The 20022-nt window shown below is 42.5% G+C and overlaps 1 protein-coding gene across 2 annotated transcripts in view; it reads right to left on the reverse strand.

The window, feature by feature from the left end:
* Nucleotides 1–20022, reverse strand: part of CCDC88C (coiled-coil domain containing 88C) — a 97046-nt gene that overhangs the window by 49962 nt on the left and 27062 nt on the right. For both annotated transcript variants that reach the window (XM_083609261.1, XM_083609262.1), the window contains one exon: nt 12480–12549. In XM_083609261.1, the coding sequence (XP_083465387.1) occupies nt 12480–12549 (70 nt within the window). The remainder of the gene's footprint in view (nt 1–12479; nt 12550–20022) is intronic.

The following is a 20022-nucleotide window of genomic DNA, read 5'->3' on the forward strand; positions in this document are numbered from 1 at the left end:
CTGCCACTCTGGACTTGAGTTCTGCCACCGGCAATGTCATTACATGAATGCCATTCACGTAAGTGAGATTCATTCAACATTTAAAGGTTGTTTCCCGCCCCCCCCCGCCCCCAATCTAAAGAAAGGCACCAAAATGTAAAGGGCTCCACAGACTTGTATATGCAAATGATTTCCACTCCCACCAAATAATTTGGGCCTCCCAGTGAGTTTAAGTGCACAAAAGCTGTTGTGTAGCTGCAGGTGAGATAGCTGATCTGCTTAAGTGCTTTCCTGGATCGGGGCCAAAGTGTGGAGCGACCATCACAATATCAAGTCTTTATTTTACAGAAAATGCTCCCCTGACCGTATTCTTGTACTACACTTCAATTATTCTTTTAAGACATGGATACAAAGACCCACGGGGCCCAGACCTGGAAAAAACAGTTTGCTGCAATAATAACATTTCTACATTTGCTACGGCTTTTTGTCTGTAGACGGTTATTGATTTATAAGCTTGCATGGATTGCACCCAGGTGGCAATGAAGACCTGGATACAGTGAGGCTTACATGGGTCTCTCATGTACTAGCTTGGGAACCAGTGGTCTACATTGACTAGCAGTGTCTCTCCAGGGTTTTCAGATTGGGGACAATTCCAGCCTAATCTGGAGATAACATGGATTGAACCTGGAACAATGTGCCTCCAAAGAAAATACTCTACCACTGAGCTACAGCCCTTTCCATGAGTAAGCCTTTGTCCAAAATAGTTGTCCTCTTGACTGTGCTAGTATATGATCCTATCTACAGGAAACTGGAATGGAGTCAATCAATTATGCTAATGTAGATTTAACAAAAGGACACAGTAACTGAACTACTACTAAACTCTGAGTGGAAATTCAGTATGGAAGGCGGGGACGACAACGACAAACTTTCACCATTAAAAAAGAAAATACTGGCAAGAGAAAAGGACTGTTTGTATTTCTTGCTTACCCTGGAGTATATTTTAAGAATTCATCCAATGTACATAAAATAGTTAAGTCCTTTGAACCGATTTCCAAGCCAAACTTTTTTTACAACATGGTTTAACACAATGTTGGCATGCTAAACGGTCTTCCATATTACATTTCTATGATTTGTTGCAATGTATAGCAGAATTGTATCTATCCAACTGTAATTCACTGGTTACAGTTCATTCTCCTACCCCAATTTCCCTCCAATACAAAGCTATTTAATACTGTTTCCCGCAATGCCTTCCTCAAAAGTTGGACTTTTCCATGCATGCAGACTGACCTTCACTAGCAGCTACTTTTAACACACAAACTGTAGTTTAAGTAAAACGGGTGTGGGGAGAGCTACATACTAAAAGCACTTCAAAATTTACTGTATATTTTAAACACACGCAGCACACAGTGATTTCAAGCACAGCACTTATCACCAAAGAACCAAGAAAGCTTTGACTGATGTTGTATGATTATAAGGCTAAGTTAAGCAGAACTCCTCTGCTCTTCGCAGCTTCTCTTTGAATGACTGATGATCAAGTGACAGATGGTACAAAAGAATTCTTATTAGACATTAATGGGAAACAATTGCAGGCAAGTAAAAAATGCAGCAGACATGCAGTGAAGTTGATGGCAGCTCTTTAAAAGATATCACCTGCTCCTGCCAAATGCTGATGAAGCTGATTGCATATCAAATGCTGCCTTGTATTACTTTGTTCCTATGCATTTTGCTGAGCACCATTGTATTTCATTATTTTAAGACCCGCTTAGTGCCTTCTTGTGCTGCATACCTGATAGGACCATGGCGTTTGAATAACATACGCTTATCCTTCCAAGTACATTGCAGAACCGAACCAGGAAACATGGGCCACACAGTGGGTTAAACAAATATGCATAAACTGTTTGGTTCTGTCTAGACTGAGATTTCAAAGGGTTTTAGGATTCAAGCCACTGGTTCTGCATTAGACGGTGTAATCAAACTCCTATAATAAAATACACACTAGCATACCCATGTTAACTACTCTGCTTGATTAAGGTCTTATAAGCCTTTGTGCATGCTTAAAAAAGGAGAAAGCTGGGGTGCTTGATTCATTACATTGAGTAGTAAATATGCAGATTAAACGGATTATAAATGCATTCTTTCCATCACAATAAATTAAATTCAGGTTTGCCATGTTATAAATTCTCTTCAGTTGTTTGCCATATGTATTTTGAATATTTGGCTATATACTCCTTGTGTACCTGTGCTTGTAACTGCATAAAGTGCTTGTATTTTGCCAGGAGGGGAAGTCATGGTGTTTGTTTGTTTGTTTGTTTGTTTGTTTGTTTGTTTATGGCGCTTGTGGATTGCCATTTCTCCAAAGGCGCTCAGGGCACTATATACAACCAAACATAAGAGCAAAATACAGCAAACATCAATCAAAACATATACAGACCTAACTTGTTAACAACAAATCATTAAAACACAGACCCGCATACCAGTGCAAAGGATTGTAATCTCCAGTATCAAACATACCATGCCTCTGAAATGTCAGTTGCAGGAGAAAACAATGGGCTGAAGCTCTTTGGGTGGTTACACTAGTGACGCCCTTCCCATTAGTGGCACCCTAATTATAGGATGCTCTCCCCACCAAAATATGACTGCCACAGTCATTCTTTGCATTTTGGCACTAGGTTAAAAACCCATCTGCCTGGGCTTTTTAGCTATGTAATTCTTCTAAATGTTTTACATCCAAGATTGTTTTCCATATGTTCTTGTTGTTAACATTTTTGTTAATGGCTTTGAGATGTTTTACAGGAAGAAATTCACAAACGCAAATATATAAATACTGTAAATGCAAACAAGTACACTGCTTTGGAAACATAGTACAGTGGTACCTTGGTTTACAAATTTAATCTATTCCGGAAATCCATTCTTAAACCAAGGCGTGCTTTCCCATAGCAGCGGGGGACTCAATTTAAACTCAACAGGAAGCAGAACATGTTCTGCTTCCAAGGCAAAGTTCACAAACCAAGACTTCCGGGTTTGCAGCATTCTTAATCCAAGTTGTTCATAAACTAAGCTGTTCTTAAACCAAGCTACCACTGTACCGTAGAGTTGGAAAGGACAGACGAGGGTCCTCTGGTCCAAACACCTGCAATGCAGGAATCTTTTGCCCAGCATGGGGCTTGGACCCACGACCCCGAGATTAAGAGTCTCATGGTCTTAAAAGAGTCTTAGCTGAGCTATATAGATTTCCGAATGCCTGGGCCACTTCCACTCCCAACGTGATTGGCTGTCTGAACTTCCAAGCTGCAAATCACGACTCAGAGTTTAAGGGCCAATGGCAGAAACCCAAATCCTGAAATGTTCTGTGATTGGATATCACGTATCGAATCAGAACACAGGCGCTCAGAATCCTTAGTCCCGACTCAAGCTCAGGCAAACACAGACCACTGAATACATAACAATGCTACTGTAACCTGCCCTGGAATCATCTGGTGCAGGGAGGGTTTTAAAATGTTCTAAATAAATAAATATGGTGCTCATGTTTTGTTTCTTGACTTCTCACTGGCCACTGGCCAGGGAGGCTAGACTAGATAGAAGAAGAGGAAGAAGAGTTTGGACTTGATATCCCGCCTTTCACTCCCCTTCAGGAGTCTCAAAGCGGCTAACAATCTCCTTTCCCTTCCTCCCCCACAACAAACACTCTGTGAGGTGAGTGGGGCTGAGAGACTTCAAAGAAGTGTGACTGGCCCAAGGTCACCCAGCAGCTGCATGTGGAGGAGCAGAGACGCGAACCCGGTTCCCCAGATTACAAATCTACTGCTCTTAACCACTACACCACACTGGCTCTGCTCTTGTGTTCTTATTAAATTGATTTAAAATATTCTGCATGTATCATGCCATTGCTATGACCTTGCCCATGTAATTAAAAAAATTAAAATCCAGATTTTGGGGCGGGGGAATGCAAGCACCTAAAATTTTTAATAACGAAATAATATCAATGTAATCTCAAGCAGCCAAAGGAAGACTCTGCCCCACCCCCAAATTTACTACCTAATGAAAATGTAAATTGACTCATTTTCCTTCTTAACCTATTTATCTCTGGTGGCACTTAATGTTCAGTGCAAATTGATGTATCCCGCAATGGCTTTTCAGTACTTAAAACTCCTTCCTGACTTTATTCATGCCTACTAAATTCATTTCAAGACAGTTGTGGAGGTGGGGGAAAAAGACCTTTTCTCCAAGTCATACAATCAGAAAAAGTAAAGAATAAAAAAACAGCATTATTGTTCTGAAGCTATACAGAAAGGGCCACTTTTTCAAGGAAGGAAAAATACAATGGAAATGTACAGGAAGGACCTTCTGGAATGCCCTCCCTTGAATAAATTGGAAAGCCCTTGAAATGTCTCTTTGAAACTTGTCTGTTTAAACAAACTTCTCTGGACCCTGACTTTTAGCTTCTTTTTTGTTTTGTTTCACACAGTGCTGAGTTACATTTGTGATGGAGAGTTCAGCTTTGTTTTTATCTTGTTTTCAGGAATTGTTATTGACCGCAGTATTTTTGTTGTTTTCCTGTAAACTTCTAAGGAGATCTTTATTATATTAAAATATTAATAAATAGTAAGGAACTCCGATGGAATGGAATAATGGATCCAGAGGAGTTGCTGGAGGCCACATATACATTATTCCTTCAAGGTGCCCATCTGTGGTCTAGTCCCATATACATTATTTCTTTAAGTCACCCTTGGATTAATGCTCACGGGGGTGAAGTTAACAGGTTCACCATCCCCTGTTTGCATGAAGAGAAACAAGCAAAGAGGAACGCTAATTAGATTCGGTGACAGAGCTGGCTAGTGCTAACACCCTCCTGGTCTGTACCATATGCCAAGCATAAAATAGCAGATTGACACATCTGAGAATGGCCCAGCCACAGCAGCCATTCCGCATTGTCCTTTTAATGTCTAGATTTGCATTACCAAGATGCTGGCTCCGCAGCCCAGCTGAGACTGGTGAAACCATACCGATAATTAAATGGTAGTTGTGTGTGTGTTAAGTGCTGTCAGAAGGCATCAGCCAAGAGCCTTGGGAGACTTAAGTTCTCAGCCTAAATATTTAAACAGAAATTAAAGGGAGAGCTTGCATGGAAAGCTGTAGATCAGGAATCAGTTAACAATATCTGACAGGGCTGAATCGAGGAATCTGACGGCCAGCTGCTCTCCATTTGGTGTAAATGGCAATTCTTCAGCACCCACGTTTTACAGTTTCGGAAAAGGCAGACTACTTTTAAATTAGGTTTTGTATTATTAATATTGCAATTACATTTATATCCTGCCTTTCCTCCAAGCAGCTCAAAGTAGCACATGTGGTTCTGTAAGGTAAGTTAGGCTGAGAGAGATAGTGACTGGTCCAAGATTCCCCCGTGAGTGCCACTGTGAAGTAAGGGATTCAAACCTGGGTTAACTTTAAGATCTTCCCTTTTCTTCATAGCACGTCAAGCAATGCATCTGTATCTATATCTAGCTCCTTCTCTGTCAATGTCTTTGTAGGGTTCATCTTGCCTACAGAAACTAAATCCCACAATAAACCAAGACTTTAAAGCATCACAGAACTTTTGGCATTTTAGGTGTGCACAAACAGCCAAGGCTCTTCAAAAAAATCGAACACAATGGCATTTCCCTTATTTTCTAAAAAATTCCACGGCAGCCCCTGTCACACTAGGTCACTGAGCCATTAAACCAAGGGATTTGCAGGAAGGCCATCTGCTCCCCACAGTGGGCCAAGTCCAGAGGGAATAAAACCTGTACTCTGGAAGCTGTGTTACATACAGTACAGGACCTGGACCCCTCACACTCACACAGGAAAGGGATGGCGAAAAACAGATGGTAGGATTGTTGTGGGAGGCCGAGAAAAAGAGATTAGCACACCAACAACAAAAGGATAGAAAGGTGAAGAAACAAAATGAGGGAGGGAAAAAGCCATAGGCTGGAAGAATGGGAGAAGACAGCAAGAGACCTTTGGTTTAAAACAAAGACATTTGATTTATCTAGTTTGCCCCCTTAACAGATTTATTTTCTAAAGGAAATTTGAGATTGCACAATAGGTGGCCCACATATTTGCAGACACATTTCTTTGTAATGCCTTCTGTGTATGTTGTTGTTTAGTCGTGTCCGACTCTTCGTGACCCCATGGACCAGAGCATGCCAGGCACTTCTGTCTTCCACCGCCTCCCGCAGTTTGGTCAAACTCATGCTGGTAGCTTCGAGAACACTATCTAACCATCTTGTCCTCTGTCGTCCCCTTCTCCTTGTGCCCTCCATCTTTCCCAACATCAGGGTCTTTTCCAGGGAGTCTTCTCTTCTCATGAGGTGGCCACAGTATTGGAGCCTCAGCTTCACGATCTGTCCTTCCAGTGAGCACTCAGGGCCGATTTCCTTCAGAATGGATAGGTTTGATCTTCTTGCAGTCCATGGGACTCTCAAGAGTCTCCTCCAGCACCGTAATTCAAAAGCATCAATTCTTCGGCGATCAGCCTTCTTTATGGTCCAGCTTTCACTTCCATACATCACTACTGGGAAAACCATAGCTTTTACTATACGGACCTTCATTGGCAAGGTGATGTCTCTACTTTTTAGGATGCTGTCTAGGTTTGTCATTGCTTCTGTGTATAGTCACCCTTACACATTTTCCGACTCAGTTTCTGGGCTACCGTTGTGCCAGCGCTGTCCTCAGTGCCAGCCCATGCCATTTGGCTGTCATGATTGGAGCTCAAATGAACCCACACACAGAAGCAGGTTACCATATATGTTTCTGTCTATACACATGTGTTCACAGAACTATACATAGTGAAACTTATAATGGAAGCGACCACACACCACAGAGGCTATTGCAACGGACGTGATGACTCTGGAAATAATGTTAAGGATAGGGCTGGATAGGAAGGGCATGTTAATTCATGTACTGGGTCATTAGATCGGTACCAGTTTCTTGTCATATGGTGGGAGGGTAACCACAAGGGGCCTCTGGTCAATCTCATGTGTCTGAGATGTTCTTTGTGTGGAAAATCGGAAAAGTTCCCCTGGAAATGTAAAGATAGGCAATCCAATCACTATGGGAAGGTGCTTGCCGATAGATGCTGGCCACATGACCCGGAAGCTGTACGCCCGCTCCCTCGACCAATAAAGCGAGATGAGCGCCGCAACCCCAGAGTCGGCCACGACTGGACCTAATGGTCAGGGGTCCCTTTACCTTTACCTAAAATGCTCACAGAGATACTGTAACACTTTAAGTCGCTGAGCCAATGGCTATTCAGGTCTCACCAAAAACTGAGCGTGGTCCCAATTTTTTTTATTGCCACATGGTATCTAAAAGGATGCAGGGGAAAAAAAAATCCATCGTCTAAATTTCCAACAGTAGCATCTGCTGACTTGCGCCACCCAACTTTTCACTTCAGAGTTATGCAGACACATTTTATCCTGTACTACATTTTGCCTCCTTGGAGAATTGTGGAACAAAATGAGGAAGGAAACTGGGTGTGAAAAGTAAATATGGAAGTGGGAGCTTAAACCTTTAATGATTAAAAGGACCAAAAATACAGACATTCATTGGGGGAGGTTCCTGGCTTTCCTCTCTACAAGGACTTTATTTTGGCACATTCGTTCAAGGGGAGGGAATTTGCTTCTGTTTCATTTTGGGGGGGGGGTGATTTGAAAAATCTCTCAAGACCACCAGACTAATATGTGCACATTGTGTTCTCATTGAATCCCTAAATATGTCCTCTGATTGAACTCCTAAAGCAGGCCCAGGAAGCCACAAGACCCAGGAAGCAGAATGCAGCTTATTGGCCATGCCCTACTAGGGCCTACCAAAGCCTTCTTTTTTTGCTGCCTGCCCGAGACTGGGGCTCCTCACTCCCTCTGGCAAATGCTGCCCGTTTCAGAAGGCTTCCCTGTTACGGGAAAACCAACACAACTGCCTACACCTCTGCAAGGAAAAGGCAAAAAAAAACCTGCAGTTGGCACAAAATTAAAGACACGCATTACAAACAAATGCCGATTCTTTAGAGATGTGAATGCTGGGAGAGATCAGTTTCATTGAGATGGCCAAAGCCCAACAATGATCTTGGGTCTCAGGCATTAGTTCAATGAACACCTTACAATGGGGCTGCTACCATAATGGATGGGCAGAGACAGCTCAGGATTACAGTCTCTCTCTGAATAAGAGATCGGTGCATGAGTACAAATTTATTGCTAACCTTTTCCCTCTTCCTGACTTCTGTCCTCTCTTTTTCTTCCCTATATACATTTTTTGGTTCCTTTGTTTTCCTCTCTTTCATGGGCTTAATAGACTGCAGTGAATGTGGATGCCAGAGAGGTGCTGGTCACTGATGGAACAGCAACAGCTTAGCCAGGAGAACAAAAGGTGCCTCTGTATTGGATTACATCATATTATACTCCTGGAACTCAAGCTACTCTGGAAGTCACACATTCCAGATTGAATGTAGCTGCTCAGTGGTGAGATAAAGGCACTCTGTGCATGCTTAAGCACTCTTTTCCGTATTATCTATATCCTAGGAATGTTCTACATGCTAGGCATGCCCTCTACCGCTGAGCTATGGCCTTTCCAGTTTCTGAATTGGTCAATTTCTGCACAGATACAATATTAATGCAATACTATGCTATGAACTTACAGTTTTGAGGTGGGTGGGGGGAGGTGGATCTGGGCTGAAAGACTTAATGATGTATGTCTAATTGCAAGCCAAAAACACCTGAATCACATCTTGTTCTCCCCTCTTCCACAAGTTCCTCTGAATGCGGGGTAAAATCAGTTTGTTCTCAATATGAAACGTTTAAGTTCAGTGAAATAATTGAATGAAAGGTGCAAGAATGTTTGATTGGGGCAACCCTAAAAAGTTCAAAGGGAGGGAGAAAATAAAGAATTGCTTTGACATTTAAGAGCTAAAAACAGAAGTCTGCAGCAAGCTTCTCAGGCACAGAACCCTCAAAGCAATTGTTGGGACTCCACATAGTTCAGTATCAGATTTACAGATTCGCAGTGTGACTGTCTGGGAAGAGTAGGAAGTGTAGTTGTCAAGACACAGGAAGAAGAAGAAAAAGAGGGAGAAGGAGAAGAGGAATCAGCTGATAGTGCTAGATAGGAGAAGGAGGAGCTCTGGAGGGGGAAAGGGTACATCAAGCCACATCATTTAAACACACACACACACACACACACACACACACACACAGACACACAGACCCCAGTTCATCACTAAGACCTGACAGCTCCTTTAAGTTACCAGATGACTGTGAGGATTCCAGAGGATCTGGAGAGCAAGGTTTCATTTATTTATTTTGCAAGGCAGTTTTACAAACCCCACACTGGATATGCTTTCAGAAGAGACACCGGAGGATCAAACTATTGTAGCAAGCGGCTTACTGATCAGAAATGCTACTGCAATGCCATGTCCATATCAATGTAAGATATGGGTGTGCTCCGTCCAGAAGTGCAGTGTATAAACATTTGTAGAAATAAATATGTCTTTAAAAAATCCCAAATCTGATGCCCTTGTGCGCTCAATTCTGTTCCTTCATACACCATGCTGAACAAAGGTTGGAGCCTTCGTCCTAGTCAGCTCTAAATCAAAATTTCAACCTGTTTTCTGCAAGGGGCTTGTGCAATAATGAACCAAGTTGAGCACATCCACACAAAGGCCCTGTCAATTTTATTTATGAGTCCTGTGGGACACATATATGGGCGTGCTAGTTCTGAACTGACCCACCTTCTGTTGTTGGAAGCTTACACCACAGAGGAAACCAACCCACGATTGGCACCTGCTGTGTAGCCTTGAACAACTGGCTTCCTGTTTTCGAAGCACAGGAACCTGTACCTGGCTTCCATTACGCTCTGGATCAAGTTCTGTTTAGCAGTACAGAAAACATAAAGGCGGTTCAAAATGCGGCCACAGGACCTTGCCCCTAGTTGGCAATATAGCCAAGATTTTTTTATTTTTTTTACAGTCTGCTCCTGCACAAAGTTTGGCAACAAGCTGCGGAGGGAAAAGGTGCTGCAGCTGAAATCACAACTCTTGCTATCACCTTTCGGATGACTGCAATTCCACAGCGCTGACTCAATGTAAAATGCATTTGCCCCACGTGACTCAGGAGCAAAGGGCTCCAGTGCTGATTTCCTTTTTTTTTTTTTTAATAATATTTATTCAAAATTTCATGAATACATAAACACAAAAAAAGAAACAAGAAAAACAGAAAAATACAGCAAAAAGTAAAACAAAAAGAAAAAACCAAAAAAAGAAGAAAAATACAAATCTCAAGTTACAACTTTTCATTTGCTTATTTCTTGAACCTCCTTGCACCTCCCTTTTTGTATTCTGATTTAATTCGTTATTCCAGCAAATTCTTCCCATATTTCTCAATTTTAATTTAAATAATTAATCTTAACAATCTATCTTATTTATTAATTCAACATATCCTTTCCATCTTTTAATATAATCTGTTATTCAATTTACCTTAATCTCTTTAGCCTTATCTTAAAAATCTTAAGATTTCAAAATTTAAATCATATTCATACATATCTCCTTAAATCATTTCTGCTAAAGCCAATTTAATTCCTTTCCAGCATATTCCCTAATATTTCATTAATGTTGCACTAATTCCAAAATTAAAAAGAAATTTTCCTTGATATTTCTAATTTTTATCCAACGTCCCTTCTTCCTGGTTTCGGGTTATGTCAGTCCTTTCTGTCCATTACATCCAGTCCATCAATCTGGTGTTCTTATGTCCGAGGCCCTTAAGTCTCTTCTAGGCCCCTTCTGCAGATTTTCTTGTTCTTGTTTGTGCTTACGCACTTCTTTGTCTATTGCTGGTTTCTTGGGGAGTGGGTCTCCGGAGGGTTCCATCCGGTAATAGTTTCCATTTTCCTTCGTCAGACTGGCCCATTCCCCCCAGTCCCACTCCCCATCGTCATCTTTGTAATCCAAAAAATATATTTATCCAAAAGATAGTTGTCCTCCTGTTTCATGGTCCCACTAGAGTTAAGAGCTTCCTTGACTTCAAACACTTCCAAACACTCTCCAAGTTCAATCTTCCAACGCAGTGGCTTTTGTTCCTGCAGGACTTTGGATCTCTCCATTTGTGTTGTTTGAGGAGTAATCACAGCCTCTTCCTTCCTCTTCTGCCCTTGGACTTGCCTTGTCAAACCAGATTCCTGAATTGGTCGCTGTATAACTTCTTTATCCTTATTTCCTGTTAAGTCAAATTCACTGGCTACAGCATTCATCAAGTCCAACTTTTCATGCATCAAGTTCATTTTCTCATGCAGCTGCTCCAGCAAAGTATTTGTCATGCCAAGGGCAGACACCAAACCTTCCTTCCAACACATTTCTGTTCAAGGTTAAACGGCTGGTCCCACAATCCCAATCTCACAGCTGTAGAGTCTCCAGGTAAGCTGCAACAACAAACTGACAGGCTCCCTCTAGGGGACACAATTTCTATTTGTTTCCATTTTTAAAAAGTATCCAACAAAGGAGGTTACTTTCGATTTCAAATACTTTCAATTTTCAGATACTTTGTTTCTTTAAAATGCAGAAATGCAGAAAGTAGCGTTGAAGTTAATTTGTTTCTCTTTTTTTAACTATCTGTCAAAATGCTGCACTTTCAATCAATGGACGTCTCAAGCAATTTCTGTCCCGACACCCCGTCCCCAGGTTTGGGACGATGGAGACTGAAATTCCTTTACTCTCCTCCTGCAGGGTTAAACAGTCAAGTCCCCCCCCCCTTTTCTCCTGCTTCCAAGGGGGTTTTATTGGTTGTGGATGCAGGAAATTTCCAACTTTAAAACAGTTTTCCAGGTTATTAGGTTGCAAGGTCTTTGCTTCAGTCTATATACAAAAAGCGGAAGGCGGACTTCCTGTTTAAACCTTCCCACTTCGTGCCTAATTCCCAAATTTTGCAGATTTCTTGATCCAATTCTCCGTTTTTACTCACGGGTACTTGATTTAGAGTCCAAATGTCATCAGGAAAAAGTAAAGCGCTCTCCGGCGATGGCTGTGCGGCTTCCCTCCATGGAAATAGCAATCGGTTCGCAGCACCGCGCTACTCACCCCACTTCACTCCGGAGCCCCGGAAAGGGGTTTCCTCGTGAGTAGGGGAGGCGCTTTTGGTGCTCTGCCGAACCCCACATTCCTGGGCTTTTCCGCCTGGGATTTCTAGCGGGTCCCCGCCTTCCCCGCGGCAGGAAGACCCAATTTCCACAGAGCCCATTCCTCCCGTCGGAGGAACTCCACCATTCGTTGTTGGCGCTAACCCGGAAGTCCTCCAGTGCTGATTTCCAATGGAAGCAGAACACATATACTGTAAATGGCTACCCCTTGCTTATACCCACCTCTCTTTTATTCTCCTCATTTTCTTCCGCACCAAACTAATTTCAGCTGAGAAAGTTGTAAATACTGTTCCATACAGTCAATATTTTTGAAATTTAAGAGGGCAGAGCGTCACAAGGCTACTCACCAGACAGAGGATCTTTGCCAACTATCAAGACGTTTGGCAAATTCATAATGATCAGTTGCTGGAGGACCTCCTAAAATATGAAAAAAGAGGAGATAGAATAATGAAAACTAATGGCAGTTGTTTTTAGAGACAGTTGTTTTTAAAGCAGTTTTGAGAGCTACTAGTTATTTAATATGACTTGCCTAGACAAACAGACTACTGCCTTGAAGAAGTAAATTTGTTCATGGAGGCAGCAACAAAACTCATAAGTGAGACTTGGGCTTTTAGAGCACAGCTGCACATTTGCTAATTTGGTGAACGAGATCCTCCATAACATGTATGTGTATATGTGTGTTTGCTTAGTTTTTTTGTGGGTGGGGGGGGACAAGAGAAAGCAGCAGGGGTGATTCTGAGAGTGCTTTACAGTGGTACCTCTGGTTATGTACTTAATTCGTTCCGGAGGTCCGTTCTTAACCTGAAACTGTTCTTAACCTGAAGCACCACTTTAGCTAATGGGGTCTCCCACTGCTGCCACATGATTTCTGTTCTCATCCTGAAGCAAAGTTCTTAACCCGAGGTAATATTTCTGGGTTAGCGGAGTCTGTAACCTGAAGCGTTTGTAACCTGAGGTACCACTGTACTGTGCTAAGGCTGGAGCAGAGGTAGGGAGGTTGCAACAGATTATCTTCCATTTCCTTGTAAGATCATTTCAACCACTACTTTTGCTTTCAAAGCTCTTTATTTTTCCAGCCTCTTGTTCTCTCTCTCTCTCTCTCTCTCTCTCTCTCTCTCTCTCTCTCTCAACCTATTTTGTCTTCAGTGTGCCAATATCTTCCTCTTGGGTTATTTGCTCTCATTTTAAGCCCCCCTCGTTTTTCACTTGCGCCCCCTTAACATTCCAGCATCCGGACATGTACATCTCTCCTTCCTTGCAAATGTTTAAACGAGCGGTGGGGAACCTCAGACATAAGGGCCAAATGTGGCCCTCTGGGACCCTCTATATGGCCCTCACAGCTCTCCCCATGCCAGCCCCCCTCTTTGCAGAGCACCCCCCTCACTGCTTTGCACCCTAAGTCTTTTTTCCTGCCTGGCATGTTTCCTTGAACTCTTATAATGCCTCTTAACTGCCGGGATAGAATATAGAGAGGGATGAGGGACACTGTGCATAGAAACCATTCTACTGTACAATTTAAAAACTTTACATTTTTTGCCCTGCCTACTTTTGCTTCTGGCCCCTCCCATCCCTGACATGTGGTTCTCATAATGCTGCCCAGAAGGGAATGTGTCCCCTTGGATTAAAAAGGGGTTCCCTGCCCCTCGTATGAAGCTTTTCACTTGCAAATGACCTCTAATCTCTGCCTCTCCCCCAAGTTCCCTCATTTTTTTAGACCAGCAACATTTGCTCTTTTTAATATATATATAGTGGACAATGCCAAGCGGCTTTATCATCATTACTGAATGCAAAGGTGTTATAATGCCTTCAAATGAATGTGAAGTGAAACAAGTGGGCATAGAACCATAAATTCCACTTCCCGTCTAGGGGCAGCTTTGCATACTCTAAAATGCTCCCCACCGAGAGGCCCTGTGGCTGCAGACTCATGCAGGAAGTAATGTATGAGCTGGTGGAACCATGCTGGCAGGTGCTGCTTCCTGGAAGCAATTCTGGTAAGCATAGTGGCATATTTTTCAGCGGCTCTGCCGATAAGAATCTGTAGACTCTAGACCTTTTGAATGAAGCTGCACGCCCAAAAGAAAGCACTGAACATCTAGAGATTTTGGGTTTTTAAAAATAATTCATTCTGCAGTATATTGATCAGACAAAACTAACAGCAAAATCCATTCTAGTATACAGCATATTATAAAATCAAATGGGGTGGACGTGTAGGAGCAGGGGTCGGCAACCTAAGGTCCATGGGCAACAAACGGCCCATGGGGGTCATTTAACTGACCTATGGAGCCCCGCTGCTTGCTCAGGGACCCCCTGCTGCCCGCTCGGTCAGCTCCCCTGCACTAAACCGGAGTGGAGCAGAGCGACACTAGCCAACTTCCCATTGGCTGCAGGAAGCTCCTGCAGCAAATTGAAAGCTGTGCACGCCTCCTCCGTGCCGGAAATAGCATTTGCGCATGTGTGTGCGCGCGCACTCTGGCCCACCGCGGCGTCCGCGGGACCGTGAACCGGCCCAAACCACAAAAACTTTGCTGACCCCTATATAGGAGCAAACTCCTAGGGTCCAAGGTCCATTCAGCCCCACCCAGTAAAAAATTTGAGGGGGCCCCCAAGTTGATGGGCATTAGTATTTTACTACCTCTTACTTTTTTGCTCCTTGGGCAGGTGCCACTTGCCACTGGTCAGGCAAGTGAAGAGCCAGGTGCTTCCTCACCCTCTCCTGCACCACCGTCTCCCAGAACCAGGAGGGGACTGAAAAGAGGTAAGCAGAGGAAGCATCCATGCAGGTGTAGCCTCCATGCGCACAGCTCATCGGGGGAAGGTACATAACATGGTGGAGGGGGAAGGGGTCCCCTGTTGCTTCAACTGCTCCATGGAGTGCAGACCTGGGAATAGCTGCCTAAACGCTAGACTGGTGTGTATAGGTCTCCTGAGCTGTAGAAGAGACTGTCAACAGAGACACCAAGATCAACGCATCCCAAGCCTTTGACAACAGAGTTAACTATCTGCCGTGTGCATTCCTTGACAGGTGCTGCTCAACTACAGCTCCCATCATCCCTGAGCATTGGGGCCATGCGGATTGGGAATGATGGGAGTTGGGAGTCTAACAACATCTGAAGAAGCCACAAGTGGCCCATCTGGAGATTGTACATGTTTCTTATTGCCTAAAGGACTGATTACCATCAAGGGCAAACTTTCTACTGCACTTAAGAGAATTTTTAATTCATTAACAAATTTGGCTTCATTCTTGAAGCTTGAACCAAGAATGTCTAGGTCTTTCCTCGTGTCATAAAAGTACGTAGCCACCATGTGGTTGCGCATTGCAGTACATTCATGCTTGTAGCTTCTTAATATACACATTTTTAAATTTAGAAACACACACCATCTGCTGGGACCACCACATGCCCATCATCCAAAGATCACCCCTCGTTTTTGTCCTTACTTCTGCATGCCAATATAGACTCCACTGTCATATTTGCTTGCAAATCAGAAGTAGTACGCCTGTCATTTGCTGGGGCTGCTTATAGCATTCTCGTAGTCAATCTACAAACACCCAACCAAACCTCAAGCATGTTTTATATGAACACCTGTTGCAGATAAAATGTCCCACTTGTTTTCAAGCTTCTTTGGGGATTCAGAATCAACTGAGTCTGCATGGAAAGGAACGCTGACGTAAACCCACAAACATGCACTTCTATTTTGGCTTCAGACTATCACCACAGAGTCATCAAGATCCAAGCATCCCCACCTTGCTTAGATAGGCAATCTCATCCTGCCTTAGATCAGACGCCAATGTCTTTACGTTAACTTTCAGGATTCATCTTTTAATCCAAAGAATGAACAGAGCTAATATGAAATCACATTTCAATCTTGTACCAACTTAAAAAGGGGACCAAATAAATAATTCACAGGGTACCATCCGCTGACTCTTGTAATCTAATGCCTGAGCCAAGTAAATTCCATTTGTTGATTACCCACAGGACAATGCTGAGCAGTCTTTTGCTATTCACATGTAATTAATAGGCAAACACACAAAAATCTATATGTTCACAACTGTCCTTATGGTCCTTATCAACCTGCAGTCTGTGGATAAATTGCCCAATTTCCCCCTTATAAATACATAAAAAATAAAACGACAATTCAACTTTCAATCCTTATACATAAGCTAATATAATTTATTCATAATAATATAGTCAGTACATTGTTCTTGATAATACTGTTTGTTTGTTTGTTTAGAAAATGGATAAACTCCTCAAAATGTTCTCCAAGGGGTGTGTAAATCACAATTACCAGATATTATTCTTTATTTATTTATTTCGGATCTTATGATTTATGTGGAAGTGGTTCAACTTGATTATGCAGTTTTTGATTTTTTTTGTTTTGTTTATTGCTTATGACTACTTTTGTTATGTTTGCACCTGTGTAATTTTTTATATGTTGTAAACCGCCTGGAGCATGGTTTTAACTTTGTAAAGGCGGCATACAAATTAAAGGACTGAATGCTTGATATTAAATCTGAAAGGTTTCAAATATTTTAAATGAACTGTTTTTTAAAAGATTTGGGCCCCATACAACTGAAAGAGGACCTCTTTCCCTATAGGTTTATTAAAATCAGTGGGAAGCCCTTCCTGCCACTCTGAGAGATTTGGTTCATGAGGGGGGCCTTCGTAGAGATGGCCCCCAGGCATGTGGAATGCCCTCCTCCCAGAGACATACCTAGTACCACCTCTGGCCTTTTAAAACTGAAGAATTGGTTTTGGTATCTTCCCTGTATGGTATTGTTTGGGGGTTACCATATTTGCAGGGAGTAGTCTTTCGTGTTGTGTTTTTATATGCTGTAAACCTTTCTGGGACATTCCTGTTAATGGCAGGTTATAAATAAACATATAAATAAATCTATATTATAGTTATTAACACAGGGCACATACAAAGGTTTTGGCAGTGTGCATTTCTTCTCCTGTGTTCCTTAAAAAAAAAAAAGTACAGTGGTATCTCAGGTTACATACGCTTCAGGTTACAGACTCTGCTAACCCAGAAATAGTACCTCAGGTTAAAAACTTTGCTTCAGGATGAGAACAGAAATCGTGTGGTGGCAGCAGGAGGCTCCATTAGCTAAAGTGGTGCTTCAGGTTAAGAACAGTTTCAGGTTAACAATGGACCTCCAGAACGAATTAAGTTCTTAACCTGAGGTACCACTGTTCCTTAGGATTGCACTCTGCAAGGGAGAACGCTCTTAAGTTGCCGCAACCAGATATGTACACTATGATACAGTCCAATGTTAAGCAGTCAATGCCATACGTTTTCATAATTAAAATCAGAATGTACTCCAAGGAACTCAACTCTGAAATTTCTACTCTGGCATTCTTCTAAAAATCCATAACTTCATTTACCGTATTTTTCCATCTATAAGACGCCCCTATGTATAAGATGCCCCCTATTTTGGGGGGCTCCGATTTAAGAAAATGGGGAAAGATCTATCCGTGTATATGACGCCCCCAAATTTTGGACATTATTTTTTAGGGGGAAAACCTAGTCTTATACACGGAAAAATACGGTACCTTTTTAAAATTTCCCCAAGTCCCATTACTAAAGCTCATTTAATCAAATATCTGCTATTCTCCGAAGAGAAATCCAATTGTGAAAGCACAGGCTTGCAAGCTTTTACTGCCGGCAGCATATTTTACTAATTTAATCACTGACTGGAAATAAAAAAAAGAAAATAAAGAATCCTATTGATTTATCCTCGACTTTTCACTCTAAAGCGAGTGCAAGTATCTCTTCGTGTTTATATTGCTCTCCAGTTAAATTACCTTGGATTTTTATTTGATTCCACTCCCGAATGGCACAGTGGTGGTTTCTCTGTACTAACTGGTGATAATAAAGTGTGGTTGTGTTAAGAGCCTGTCACTTAAGATTACAGACAGCTAAAAAATTAAATCCAGCTGTTCAGCACATGTTGCCAGAGTCTCAAAGGCCCACATGCATCCTTGAGGGAAAACTAGAGGCCCAGCTGCGCTATACATTTTAAGCAATACTGTGTAGGTTTGCAAAAACAAACTCTTCCAACATAAATTGTAAGCTTTTTGGGGCAGGGCCCTATGATATACCCACAGAAAAGAGAAGCGGGGGTTCAGATTTGAGAGAGCCTTTGGACAAAAACTCCAGAGTGCTGGTGCTACTGCTAAGGTAAAGGTAAAGGGACCCCTGACCATTAGGTCCAGTCGTGACCGACTCTGGGGTTGCGGCACTTATCTCGCTTTATTGGCCGAGGGAGCCGGCGTACAGCTTCCAGGTCATGTGGCCAGCATGACTAAGCCGCTTCTGGCGAACCAGAGCAGCGCATGGAAATGCCGTTTACCTTCCCGCCGGAGCGGTACCTATTTATCTACTTGCACTTTGACGTGCTTTCAAACTGCTAGGTTGGCAGGATCAGGGACCGAGCAACGGGAGCTCATCCCGTTGCAGGGATTCGAACCGCCAACCTTCTGATCGGCAAGTCCTAGGCTCTGTGGTTTAACCCACAGCGCCACCCGCGTCCCACCGGTGTTACTGCTACTCATTCACTAAACTTCTTCCTCTGGCTACTGTGTGCATAACCAGCTAGCAAGAAAGTTGAATGAAGGATAATGCACTTCCTCCTTGCTTCTCTCACAACTAACTCATTCAGAGAGAGCAGCTGACCAGGCGGCGGCAAAGCCAGGGGGCTACAGAAGCTGGCAGTGGGGTCCTTGCTGAGGCACTGGCCTTGACAGGTGACCAGCTATGCTGACCACAGGCACAAGCTCTGGAAGATGTTTCAGATGCCATCACTAGTCGTCATCAGCGCTCAAGAATCTGAGACAAGGCTACATCACCAATTATCTCCATTTAAAGTAATCTGTTGTGCACCTTGTGTAGAACTAATACTGTTAACGCTAATTCATTTGCTGAGTTTTAGTTTCTCCTCCTCTGGGGTTTTCCTCCTACTGATATGAAGCATCTCTCACAATCAGACAAACATTTCCAACTAGGGTGGTTTTTTAAAAATACATTTTGGTTGTCAAGGAAAAGTTCACCAATCTTTCTTCATTAATACATTTTAGAAATCATGAGATATTTAATACTTCTCCTGGGAGTGCCCAGGAAAGTAGCCAGAAATTTTTTTAAAAAAATTAACAGGTGCAACACAGACCTGCTAAGATCTCTTTATCCTGCTGTCTGTCACAAACACAGAAGAGGCACCATATAATCATTAACATTTACAAAAGATTAACCCACACAATACTCCCGTCCCGGTTAGGCCAGTTTTTGAGGTTCCTTGTAGCATTGCCAACTTTCTTCATTTGGCTGATTCGGTTTTTTAAAAATATATGTTTTGAGGGTTGTTTGTTTGTTTGTGTTTTAAGAGTTATGGTCTTTTGAATAATGCCATTAAAGTCTTCTTTTCTTGTGGAAATTTAGAATGGTACAGAATTGTCTGAGAGAAAAAACACATACAAAATGTAGGTTTTAATGTGTTTTGGAGGGAGTTTGTGTTAGGCTCCCATCCAAAAGAAGGGTAGGCACCAAATGCAGGAAACGAAAGGAGGGGGGAAACGTCAGAGGGTCACAGAATCGTAGAACTGTAGAGTTGTAAGGGACCCCAAGGGTCATCTAGTCCAACCCTGCTGCAATGCAGGAATCTCAACTATAAAGCATCTATGGCAGATGGCCATCCAAACTCTGCTCAATAACCTCCAATGAAGGAGACAATACATGGAAGACAATACATATAGTTATAACTCTTATTTGGAGGCAGTTCCGATGCTATTCTTTGGAACAGAAACCAAAACCATCTTCCACACCAAGAAGTATAGAAAGGATGCATAGTTTAAGCATGTCAAAGGGCAGGAAACATAAAATTCATGTAGTCTGCTA

Source organism: Podarcis filfolensis, assembly GCF_964270895.1.
Source record: "Podarcis filfolensis genome assembly, chromosome: 1".
NCBI classification, from domain to species: domain Eukaryota; kingdom Metazoa; phylum Chordata; class Lepidosauria; order Squamata; family Lacertidae; genus Podarcis; species Podarcis filfolensis.